The 12,276-nt window shown below is 63.2% G+C and overlaps 1 protein-coding gene across 1 annotated transcript; it reads left to right on the top strand.

Annotated features, from left to right (window-relative positions):
• Nucleotides 1-2,023: 2,023 nt before the first annotated feature.
• On the top strand, nucleotides 2,024-4,371 carry LOC135180265 (PHD finger protein 7-like). Its single transcript, XM_064152639.1, has 9 exons — nucleotides 2,024-2,116; nucleotides 2,236-2,327; nucleotides 2,420-2,518; nucleotides 2,802-2,926; nucleotides 3,135-3,297; nucleotides 3,384-3,490; nucleotides 3,679-3,792; nucleotides 3,932-4,050; nucleotides 4,208-4,371. Exons 1-9 carry the CDS (start codon nucleotides 2,092-2,094, stop codon nucleotides 4,369-4,371), a joined length of 1,008 nt encoding a protein of 335 aa, XP_064008709.1. The 5' UTR covers nucleotides 2,024-2,091.
• Nucleotides 4,372-12,276: the final 7,905 nt, after the last annotated feature.

Here is a 12,276-nt window from a genome sequence, read left to right as displayed (position 1 = left end):
CTCCACAGACCCTGAGCAGTGCTGGCACTGACAGAGGGACTGAGCTCTGTGAGGCCAGCCAGGCTGGGACAGTTTGAGTTGTTCAATCTGGAGAAGAGAAGGCTTCAGGAAGAACTTATGGTGGCCCTTCAGGATGTAAAGGGACTCTGGTCCCCAGAAAGCTGGGGACAGAGTTCTGAGCAGGGGCTGTTGGGACAGGCAAGGGGAGGATGGTTTGAACGCAGAGATTCAGAGTGGAGGGAAGGGAGAAGTGTTTGATACTATAGAGGGAGAGAATGTGTCTCAGGTTGCCCAGAGGTGGGAGCTGCCCCATGGCTGGCACCGCTGTAGGTCAGGTGGGGCTGTGAGCAACTCACCCCAACACACACACCCCCAACACCAACTCCAAGCCCCTGACTAATCCCCCAAAAGCCCCAGCCCCACAAAAGCTCAACCTCACCACCCACCCAACCCCACCAGATGTATCTGGACAAAGAGGCAGAGTCAAAAAGCCAATCCAAAGATTTATTGCTTACAAGTGCCCCTGGGGCTCAGCTCCAGCAGGTTGCCACCAGCTCACTCTGCCAGCTCATCTCACAATCACTGGGAACCTCCTTCCCCCTTGGCACAGCTGCTGTAGATGGCTCTGGAGACCTGAGCTGCAGAGGCCTCCAGGCACAGCCTGCACTCCAGCACAGGCAGCACAAGAGCTCTGGGACCGAGAGCAGAGGAGCAGCCCCAGAGGACATCTGAGCAATGCTCAGCAAGAGCTAAAGGAGTGGTGGGGGGCAAGAGGCTGCAGCCAGGCTCTTGTCAGTGGTGCCCAGGGACAGGGCAAGGGGCACAAAGTGGCAGCCAGGAGGTTGGAGCTGAGCAGGAGGAGAAAGTTGTTTGGTTTGAGGATGATGGAGGCCTGGAGCAGGCTGCCCAGAGAGGCTGTGGAGTGTCCTAGTGTGGAGAGCTTCTAAGGCCAGCTGGGCACTGTGCTCCTGGTGGGGAGCTGTCAAATACTGGAGTTAGAGCTGGGCATACTGCACTGGGCTGCTAAGGAGGGCACTGCCCAGGGCCTCTGTGTGGCCAGATGCAATCCTAAACACTGAGGTACAGCAAGGCCACAGGAGCCACCTGAAATGCACTGATGCATTTAGTGCCCAGACTGACCCAGGAGGGTAGAGCTGGCATGGGTACAAGCAAGAAACTCTTTGCAGTGAGGGTGAGGAGACACTGGCACAGGTTGCCCAGGGAGGCTGTGGATGCCCCCTGCCTGGAGGTGTTGAAGGCCAGGTCGAATGAGGCCTTGAGCAAACTGTGCTGGTGAGAGGGGTCCCTGCCCATGGCAGGGGGTTGGCACTGGATGATGTCTGTGGTCCCTGCCAAGCTAAACCATTCAGGAGTCTCTGATATGTGAGAGGCAGAGGCCTGCAGTGCCCAGAGGTGACCCAGAAGGGAAAGCTGAAGAGACCTGAGCAGTGCTGCACTAAGGAGTGAGCCCAGCAGGGGCAGGCAGGGCTGTGCCATGGCCACTTTTCCCTGGCACCTGAGCCCAGCAGGGGCAGGCAGGGCTGTGCCATGGCCACTTTTCCCTGGCACCTGAGCCCAGCAGTAGCAGGCAGGGCTGTGCCATGGCCACTTTTCCCTGGCACCTGAGCCCAGCAGGGGCAGGCAGGGCTGTGCCATGGCCACTTTTCCCTGGCACCTGAGCCCAGCAGGGGCCCTTGGTCCTTTCTCTTGCACTCCTGGATGCAGGACCAGCTGAGGGGCACTGGGCGAGGGCATCGGTGCCCGGAGCTGGGCTGTGTGCATGGCAACGGTGCCGATGTCACAGTGGGCACAGGGCAGCTGCCCTATAAAAGGGGGCGCTGGGCTAGGGGCGTTGGTCCACTGAACCTGGCGAGGTGAGGAGAGGGCAGCAGAGTGCCGGGGGCTGGCGTGGGGGTGCCGAGGGAGGAGTGGGCAGCAGGGCTGGGAGCTGGGGGCCTGTGCTGCGGCCCCGCCGTGTGCTGCTGCTCCCTCAGCCCTGTGCTGCTTCTCCCTCAGCATCAGAGAGCTTTGGAGAACCCCAGCGCCGTGGTGGGAGACAACCTCCAGAGCTCTGCGAGCCGAATCAGCGAGATGGGCAGCGCCCCCGTGGAGCCAGGTGGGAGCAAAGCTGCCCTCCCGCAGCCCGGCAGAGAGCCGCCTGGGGGCAGCCCTCGGGAGCCTTTCCCCGGCCCCACGCAGGAGCTCACCGCACTGCCTTCCACTCTGCCCCTGCAGCCTGCCAGCTGTGCCGTAAGGTGCAGCTGGACCCAGACATCTATGGGGTCAGGCTGGAGCAAGACGGGATGTGCGTGCACAACTTCTGCGTGGTGAGTGCCCCGGGGGGGTCCCTCCTGCTTCCCCACAGCCTGGCCCTGCCGCCCTCTGCTCAGCAGCTCCTTCCCTGCTCTCTCTCCTGCAGTTCTTTGCCAGTGGCATTTCTCCTGTCGCCTCCGCATCAGACTGGGTGAGCTACTCCCCGTCTGATGTCCGAAGAGTCATCGAGGAGGCGGCAGAGAAGGTGAGGAGCTGGCAAGCACAGGCGGCTTTGTGCCGGGGGAGGCTTGCAGCAGCTTAGCCGAGCCCCCGGCAAAGCAAGCCCAGCCCTGGCAAGCAGCCCTGGGGCAGAGGTGCTGCTGGCGGCAGCTGCACAGACAGAGGCCCCAGCACAGGAGCCTCATCTGCCAGGCCGAGCTGTGGGGGTGCCCGCGGCGGGGGGCACATCCTGCCCCCTGCCACGGGGCGCGGGGCTGGCAGCGGAGGTGCCGAGCAGGTGCCGAAGGAGGCTGCTGTGCTCTCTGCAGAGATGCCACGTCTGCGGCCGGCGAGGAGCTGCCATCGTCTGCCGCGAACGCAGGTGTGAGCGGAGGTTCCACCTGCCCTGTGCCGTGCGGGGGCGCTGCCTCACGCAGTACTACGGCAGCTACAGGTGAGGGCAGATGCCCCTGCCCGGGGCTGCTCCTCACCTGCCGCCCCCTGCTGCCAGCCGCAGAAGCCAGGCAGAGGCAGAGGCAGGGGCAGAGGCAGGGCCGGGGGAGCTCTCCAGCGCCTTCCCTCCTCCTCCCCTGGCACCTGCTCAGCAGCAGGGCAGGGCACAGCACCACACACCTCGCCCATGCCTTTGCTCTTCCCCGCAGGGCATACTGCTCACGCCACCGCCCGCGGCAGGCGATGGGCAGGGACCCGGAGCCCGGCACTGAATGCCTGCTGTGCCTGGAGGAGGTGGGCCGGAGAAAGTCCTTCAGGACCATGGGATGCCCAACCTGCCAGCATGCCTGGTTCCACAGGAGCTGCATCCAGGTAGGAGCTGTTGCCTGAGGCCAGGGGCACGGCAGGGGCTCAGCGGCACCAGAGCCTCCCTCATGCTGCTGCTCTTTGTCCTGCAGGGCCACGCTCTGCGTGCAGGCTCCTCAGCATTCCAGTGCATGCTGTGCAGGGACAAGGAGGATTTCCAGGCGGAAATGCTCTACATGGGCATCCGCATCCCCGCTAGGTTGGTGGCTTTTCCTCGCAGCTCACAGACAGCAGGGTGCCAGGGCTGTGCCAAGACAGGAGCTGTCCCTGGACCTGCGCTGTCCCCTGAGCCTGGGCTTCAGCTGCAGGGGGGAGGCAGGGACACACACCCTGCACCTGCCCCATGCTGCGGCAGCAAAGGCTCAGCAACTTTCCCTTCTCCATCAGACCACCAGCGTGGGATACCCTGGAGGACTTAGAAGGCCTGATGGCACGGCACGGGCGCTGTGATGCCACCGAGTGCCTGTGCCCAGCAGGCAGGGAGCAGGCAGAGGAGGAAGGGTGAGTTGGCACAGCTGCCCCTCGGGGCTGTGCCTGGCCGAGGGCTGAAAGCAGAAGGTCCCCGACGGAGATCTCTGCTGGGCAGTGCCCTGCTGCTGCCACGGTGCCCTCACAGGCAGCAACCCCTTTGCTTCCCCAGCCCCTGGCAGCTGCTGCTGTGCAGCTCCTGTGCAGCCGAAGGCACCCACAGGAGCTGCTCCAGCCTCAGCGACAGCGCAGCTAGCTGGGAGTGCCAAGGCTGTGCCGGCCCCGGCGCTGGTAAGAAGCACAGCCCTCGGGTGCCCCTGGGCTGCCCCCCTGGCCCCGAGTGCCCAGGCTGGCTTGGCAGAGCCCCTCTGCTCCAGGAGGCACTGCCGGGGCACTGCCGGGGCCTGTGCTGCTGCCGCAGCCCTCACCCTCCTCTTTCTCTCGGCAGCTGCCAGTGCCAGGCAGGCAGCAGCGGGGCCTGAGCAGGGCTCCGCAGAGCCCGAGGGCAGCAGCCCAGCGGCTGCCCCCGGGCCCGTCTGGCAGCGGGTGGGCTCCCGCCTGCAGCGCCGCGCCGAGCAGAGCCCCTACAGCCGGGCGCGGAGGCGCCGCTAGAGCGGGGGCAGGAGCAGCCCCGGCTGCAGCTCGGCCTGCAGCTCCAGCGCCTGCTGCGAGCCGGCAGTGAGCGCAGCCTGCAGCTGCCCTGCGCCCTGCGGCGGCGATGCCTCACGCACCGCTCCGGCTGCTAGAGGTAAGGGCAGATGCCCCTGCCCGGGGCTGCTCCTCACCTGCCGTCCCCTGCTGCCAGCCGCAGAAACGAGGTGGGGGCAGAGCTCCTCTGGGAGGGCTGAGGCTGCCCCCGGGCGCTCTGACTCTGCCCCGACCGGGCACAGGCACAGGCAGGGCCGGGGGAGCTCTCCAGCGCCTTCCCTCCTCCTCCCCTGGCACCTGCTCAGCAGCAGGGCAGGGCACAGCACCACACACCTCGCCCATGCCTTTGCTCTTCCCCGCAGGGCATTCTGCTCTCAGCACCACCCGCGGCAGGCAGTGCGCAGGGACTCGGAGCCCATCACCGAGTGCCTGCTCTGCCTGGAGCCTGTAGGCAAGAGGAGGTCCCTTAGGACCATAGGGTGCCCACCCTGCCAGCATGCCTGGTTCTGCAGGAGCTGCATCCAGGTAGGAGCTGTTGCCTGAGGCCAGGGGCACGTCAGGGGCTCAGCAGCACCAGAGCCTCCCTCATGCTGCTGCTGTTTGTCCTGCAGGGCCACGCTCTGCGTGCAGGCTCCTCAGCCTTCCAGCACATGCTGTGCAGGGACAAAGATGGGCATCCACATCCCCGCTAGGTTGGTAGCTTTTCTTGACAGCTCACAAGACAGCAGGGTGCCAGGGCTGTGCCAGGACAGAGGCTGTCTCTGCACTCCTGGCCCTCTGCTGTCCCCTGAGCCTGGGCTTCAGCTGCAGGGGGCAGTGGGAAAGAGGGCAGGGGGAAGGCAGGGACAGACACCCTGCACCTGCCCCATGCTGGGGCAGCAAAGGCTCAGCAACTTTCCCTTCTCCATCAGACCACCAGCGTGGGATACCCTGGAGGACTTAGAAGGCCTGATGGCACAGCACGGGCACTGTGATGCCACCGAGTGCCTGTGCCCAGCAGGCAGGGAGCAGGCAGAGGAGGAAGGGTAGCTCCAGCCAAAGGCACCCACAGGAGCTGCTCCAGCACCATCAGCAGCACAGAGAGCTGGGAGTGCCAAGGCTGTGCTGGCTCCAGCACTGGTAAGAAGCACAGCCCTCGGGTGCCCCTGGGCTGCCCTCCTGGCCCTCAGTGCCCAGGCTGGCTTGGCAGGGCCAGGGCCTCCCTCATGCTGCTGCTCTTTGTCCTGCAGGGCCACGCTCTGCGTGCAGGCTCCTCAGCCTCCCAGTGCATGCTGTGCAGGGACAAAGCCTTTCCAGCAGTGGCTGCAGCGTGGCCTGGAGCCGTCTCCAGCAGAGCTGTGCCCACCTGGGCAGGGCTCCAACACACACAGGCAGGGCTGCAGGGTCCTGACTCTGGGCAGTGCTGCAGCCTCTCTCTTCTCAGCACAGCCTGCAGGGACTGCGCCTGAGTCTGCTGCCAGCAGCTCAAGGTCCTTCTCGGCCCAGGGGCTGAGCTGAGGGAGGGAGTCGAAGGCTGCAGACCACCAGGCAGTGCCAGAGGCAGCCAGACTGCTGCCATCAGACTGCTCTGTCCCTCGACCAGTCCCCTCAGCCTTGCACAAGGCAGGACGCTGAGAGCTGCCTGCCCTCCTGCCAGCTTCCCAAGCAGGACTCAGGAGCTGGAGAGCAGCGCAGACAAATTCCTCCCCAGGGTGGCAGGCCTGGCACCCCAAGAGCCACTGAAGCCCCTCAGGTGCCCCTGCAGAAGAGATTTGCTCTTCTTACTGAACCTGCTTGCACCAAGTTGATGCTCTGCAAGTGACACCAAGCAGCAGCTCAAGCAGGACTCGAGCATCTCCCCTCTGGAGGGAGACTGAGAGCCCTGGGGCTGTTCAGCCTGCAGAAGAGAAGGCCGAGAGGAGATCTCACCAGTGTCTATGAATAGCTGAGGAGTGGGTGCCAAGTGGAGGGGGCACAGCTCCTGTGGTGCTCTGCAGTGCTCAGACATGGAGCAGCAGCTCCAAACTGTGGCTTGTGGCGTCAGAGCTCAGATCCTTACAGCCGGCCCGGACAGCACCCAGGGAGCTGAGCTGTGCTGGCCCCGAGTGCTGGCCCTGAGCCCTCTGCATGCCCAATAAACTTCTCTGTGAAGCTGTGCCCTGGCAGTTCCAAGCTCTTCTCTCACCTTCCTCCTGCATCCCCTTTCTCCAGGGGCAGTGGCACAGGTTGGGCCCAGGGTGTCCTCTTCTCCCAGGGCTTGGTAGCACCTTCCCAACACCTCCATCCTCCTGGCCAGCCCTGGCCAGCTGCCCAGTGCAGATCCCAGCCCTTTCCAGGCTGCTGCCCCAGGCACAAGCAGCAGCTAGGGTGGGGTGGCAGAAATGTGCCACTTTTAGGACAGCTCCATGTTCTTACAAGGAGCCTGGTAGGTGGAGAAGCTGCCTGAAGAGGCCCTGAGTGCTGGCACTGACAGAGGGAATGAGCCCTTCGAAGCCAGGGACTTAGGCTTTCAGGACCTAAAGGGGACAGAAGAAAGCTAAAGACACAATTTTGAGGAGGGTCTGCTCTGGCAGGACGAGGGGGGATAGTTTGTACTCAAAGAGGGAGATTGAGAGTGTAGAGAAGGAAGAAATGTTTGACATGGAGGGTACTGAGAGCCTGTTCTAGGTTGCCCAGAGAGGTGGGAGCTGCCTCATGGCTGGCACCACTGCTGGTCAGGTTGTTCTGGGCTGTGAGCAGCCTGCTCGAGTTGCAGCTGTCCCTGCTAGATGCAGAGTGCCCTCTGCCACTGCCACTCCTTGCTGTCCTCTGCCCCCTTCCTTGCTTTCAAACCACTCCGTTTGGGCAGCCGTTGCCAGCTCAGAAGCACATCTGCCTGGGCCTTTCCTCCGCACCACTTTCACATCTGGCTCACTCCTATAAGGTGCTCTTAACTGCTGTGGAGAAGGCTTCTTCCAACAGGCAGCTTCTGCTGACAGCTTTCACCTCTGCGTTCTCAGCAACACCCCCAGGAGGAGCAGGCACTTGCTGCTCTTTGGCGCTCTTGGCAGCAGCTCCCTCGGCTGCACGTTTCTCTGCTGCACATTTCTCTGCTGCAGCTCCCTGGCCCTCTAACAGACTTCCCACGATGCTTCTCCTGACTTTCAGTGCCTCTCTAAGGCCTTCTTCAGCAGTTCCAGCTCCTCGGGTGAAGGCTTCCTCTCTGCCAGAGGAAGAGATGGATCAGAGGGGCCAAATCTGGCCGGTCCCCAGCTCTACACTGACTTGCTCTGCCAGCTCCCACAGGAGAAACCAAAGCCAAGGAGTGGTGCCAGGGGTACCACTGTGGCTAAACCCGCAGCCACTGAGCAGAGAACGCAGGCAGCCTCACAAAAACCCTCCAGATGGCCCAGCATGGATGTCACAGAATCACAGAGTGATCTGAGTTGGAAGGGACCTTCACCACCACCCCATTCCAACCCCTGCCATGGGCAGGGACACCTCTCGCCAGCCCAGGTTGCTCAAGGCCTCATCCGGCCTGGGGCACCTCCAGACAGTGGGCATCCACAGCGTCCCTGGGCAGCCTGTGCCAGCCTGCGTGCCATGAGGGGACAGCAGGCAGGGGGAAGCTCTCGCCGTGGTCACGGCTGGGCTGCTGCTCCTTCTCACTGCCCCTGCGGGTCAGAAACACAGCGCCGAGGGCCACCGGTGCCGCCAGCCGCCGGGGCTAGCCCCCCACGGCCCGCGGAGCCCCCGACCAGAGCGCAGGGCAGCGCCCCCGGGCAGCCCGGACCGCGGCCTCCCGGGCCACAACGGCCGCCTGGGGGCCTGCGGGCGGGGGTCGGGCCCAGCCCGGGGCCGCTGCCGCACCCCCCAGCGCCGCCGCCACCTGCCGAGGCTCAGCGCCGGCAGCGACCCGCCGGGGGCCAACGCGCGGGAGGGCGCTGAGGGGCAGGGCGGCGGCGGCGGCGGCGGCAGTCCCGGGCACACTGCGTACCGACAGGCCCCGGGCACACTGCGTACCGGCAGTCCCGGGCACACTGCGTACCGGCAGCCCCGGGCGCACTGCGTACCGGCAGGCCCCGGGCGCACTGCGTGCCGGCAGCCCCGGGCACACTGCGTACCGGCAGCCCCGGGCACACTGCGTACCGGCAGGCCCCGGGCGCACTGCGTACCGACAGGCCCCGGGCGCACTGCGTACCGGCAGCCCCGGGCACACTGCGTGCCGGCAGCCCCGGGCACACTGCGTACCGGCAGCCCCGGGCACACTGCGTACCGACAGGCCCCGGGCGCACTGCGTACCGACAGGCCCCGGGCGCACTGCGTACCGACAGGCCCCGGGCACACTGCGTACCGACAGGCCCCGGGCACACTGCGTACCGGCAGACCCGGGCACACTGCGTACCGGCAGACCCGGGCACACTGCGTACCGGCAGACCCGGGCACACTGCGTACCGGCAGCCCCGGGCACACTGCGTACCGACAGGCCCCGGGCACACTGCGTACCGGCAGCCCCGGGCACACTGCGTACCGGCAGCCCCGGGCACACTGCGTACCGGCAGACCCGGGCACACTGCGTACCGGCAGCCCCGGGCACACTGCGTACCGGCAGCCCCGGGCACACTGCGTACCGGCAGACCCGGGCTCGCCGAGGCCTTCGGTGCCGAGCCCGCGGGCCCCAGGCCCGGGGCAACTGCTGCTGCCTCAGGCGGGGCCAGCGGCGCTCGAACGGGCTCCTGTAGGCCTCGGCGGGCTCCGAGGGCCCTCGCCGGGCAGAGCTGCACCACCAGCACCTTGTGCCGGAGGGCAGCGTGGAGAGGGTTGGAAGGCACCTCTGATATCGCTCAGCCCGACCCCTGCCGAAGCAGGGCACCCACAGCAGCTTGCCCAGCAGCACAGTGCCCAGCTGCCCTTGGAAGCTCTCCACACAAGGACACTCCACAGCCTCTCTGGGCAGCCTGCTCCAGGCCTCCAGCACCCTCACGACAAACTTTCTCCTCCTGCTCAGATGGAACCTCCTGGCTGCCACTTTGTGCCCATTGCCCCTTGTGCTGGGGCAGTTGTCAGCAGTTGCCTGGAGAAAAGGAGGCTGAGAGGAGACCTTCTGGCTCTCTACAACTCGCGGAATGGAGGCTGGAGCCAGGTGAGTGTTGCTCTCCTCTCCTCTGCTCTCCCACATATCAAGTGATAGGACAGGAGAAAATGGCCTCAAGTTGCATCAGGGGAGGTTTAGGTTGGATATGGGGAAGAATTTCTTCACCAAAAGGTTCATTGGGCCCTGGGACAGACTGCCCAGGGAGGTGGGGGAGTGCCCAGCCCTGGAGGGCTTTAAAAGGCATTTGGATGAAGAGCCTGGGGCATGGCCTAAGAGCTGTGTACAGGGAGATGTTGGGGTATGGCTGGACTTGGTGATCTGAAGGTGCTTTCCAAGCACACAACTCATTCTGTGCTTCTGTGCCTGTCCTCTCCTGAAGGTATTTTGTTTCCCTTGGCCTTGGCTGTGGCTGAGGTGCAGGCAAACCCCAGTGCCCATGGCAGCTGCAGCAACTTGGACCTGCTGCACCAGGCACAGAGGGGCTGTGTCCTGGAGTGTGCCATGTCCAGCTCACAAATGAGCTCCTTTCAGGGTCTCCAGGTGAGCTGGGCCAGCACAGGAACAGTTCAGCAGCCCAGCAGACACCACACAGCAAACTGCTCTGCTGCCTTTGGTTTGCACTAGCAAAGAGGCACATTGGTGGGGAGCTGCTGGAGAGGCCCCTACCTTGTCTGTGCCTGTGGAGGCAGCCTAGGTGAGAAGGGGATCACTGCTGTAGCCAAACACTGCTGGGCTCCTGTCAGGAGTGCAGCTGTGGCTCTGCAGTGCAGGTGTCCAAAAGTGCCCATAGCTGGCACTCAGCAGTGCTTGAGCCAGGCAGCTGAGGAGCAGGAATCCAGTTCTGCCCTTGCACGGCAGAATAAAACAGGCCAAGAGCATAGGAGGTAGGGAAGAAGTGATGCTTTGCCTTGGAGGGCTGAAGCTTCAGGGTGACTTCTCTCTGGCTGTGTGACCACAGGCTTTGCTGAAGAGAAGATGATGAATCCCAGGTGATGTGTGGAGACAGGGCTTTAAAATCATAGAGTCACAAACTGCACCAGGTGAAAGGATCCCTCCAAGGTCATCTTGTCCAACCCACTTGCAGGCAGCAGGAACATCTCCAACTAGAGCAGACTGCTCAGGGTTTTATCAGATTTGACCTTGAGTGTCTCCAGGGATGGGGCCTCAACCACCTCCCTGGGCAGCCTGTGCCAGTGTCTCCCCATCTTCAATGTGCAGAACTTCCTCCTGGTGTCCAACCTAAATTTCCCCTGCTCCAGTTTCAAACCATTCCCCCTGATCCATTCCCTCCCTGCCCATGCCCAGAGTTCCTCCCCAGCTCTTTGGCAGCTCCTTCAGCTACTGGGAGGCTGCTCTAAGGTCTCCTTGGAGCCTTCTCTTCCCCAGGCTCAACAGCCCCAACTCTCCCAACCTGTCCCCACAGCAGAGCTTCTCCAGCCTCTGGTCATTTGCATGGCCTCTTCTGGACCCTCTCCAACAGTTCCATGTTCTTGTGTTGAGGGTCCCACAGCTGGCCCCAGCGCTGCAGGTGAGGCCTCCCCAGAGCTGAGGGGCAGGATCCCCTCTCTCCATCTCTGCCCATGCTGCTTTGGATGCAGCCCAGGCTGCCCTTGGCCTTCTGTGCTGCCAGTGCCCATTGCCAGCTCCTGTCCAGTTTCTCCTCCAGCAGCATCCCCAGGCCCTTCTCTGCAGACTGTACAAGAGAATCTGAAAACTCTTCTGGCCCCTTCCTGCCTCCTATCTTGTAAATCTCTCTAAGTTCACTGTCAAAACCCTGCCAGCTCTTCTGCTTCTGAGCAGCAGCTGAGGCAGAGCCCAGCCTGCTCTTCTGTGCCTAAGTGGGCTCAGCAGGGCTAACACCAACATCAACACTAGGAGAAGACTTTAATCAGCAAAGTCAACAGTTATAATGCCCTGAGCCCCCAGGAGCACAGCAGAGGGACAAGAAGGGCTCACAGTCAGGCAGCTGCTCTCTAACCTTCTCCAAGGCTCCTGCTGGATTTGCTTGGACAAACAGGAGCTTGGCTCAAAACATCTGGATTTGCTCTGGAGCATGCAGTAAGTGTCCTTGAGATGATTCTGGCTTGAGACGTTTTGGCTTGAGATCAGCCTTGAGGAGAAGGCCTTGGGGGTGTCAGTTGGTGCCAAAGTGCCCAGGAGCCAGCACTGGTCACTGGCAGCCCAGAGCCAGCTGTGTGCTGGCTGCAGCCAGAGCAGGGAGAGCAGCAGCACAGGGAGGGGATTCTGCCCCTCTGCTCTGCTCAGACCTCACCTGCAGCACTGCCTCCAGCTCTGGGGCACCCAAAACAAGAAGGACCTGGAGCTGCTGGAGGAGGTCCAGAGGAGGCCAGGAAGGTGATCATAGGGCTGAAGAACCTCTGCTGTGAGGACAGACTAGGAGAATTGGGGCTGCTTGTCCCAGAGAAGAGAAGGCTCCAGGGAGACCTCAGAGCAGCCTTCCAGTGCCTGAAGGGGCTGCAGGAGAGCGGGGGAGGGACTTTGGACAAGGGCTGGGAGTGCCAGGCCGAGGGACAATGTCTTTGAGCTGGGAGAGGGGAGACTGAGAGTGGAGATGAGGAAGAAATTGTTTGCAGTGAGGGTGTGGAGAGACTGGCACAGGTTGCCCAGGGAGGCTGTGAATCACAGAATAACATAATCACAAAATGTGATCACATTCTGTGATTCTGTGATTCACATCCTCCCTGGAGGTGTTCAGGGCCAGGCTGGATGAGGTCTTGAGCAACCTGGTCTAGTGGGAGGTGTCCCTGCCCATTGCAGGAGGTTGGAGCTGGATGATCTTGAAGGTCCCTTCCGAC

Source organism: Pogoniulus pusillus, chromosome 13 (genome assembly GCF_015220805.1).
Source record: "Pogoniulus pusillus isolate bPogPus1 chromosome 13, bPogPus1.pri, whole genome shotgun sequence".
Taxonomy (NCBI): domain Eukaryota; kingdom Metazoa; phylum Chordata; class Aves; order Piciformes; family Lybiidae; genus Pogoniulus; species Pogoniulus pusillus.
This window is presented reverse-complemented; position numbering and strand designations above follow the sequence as displayed.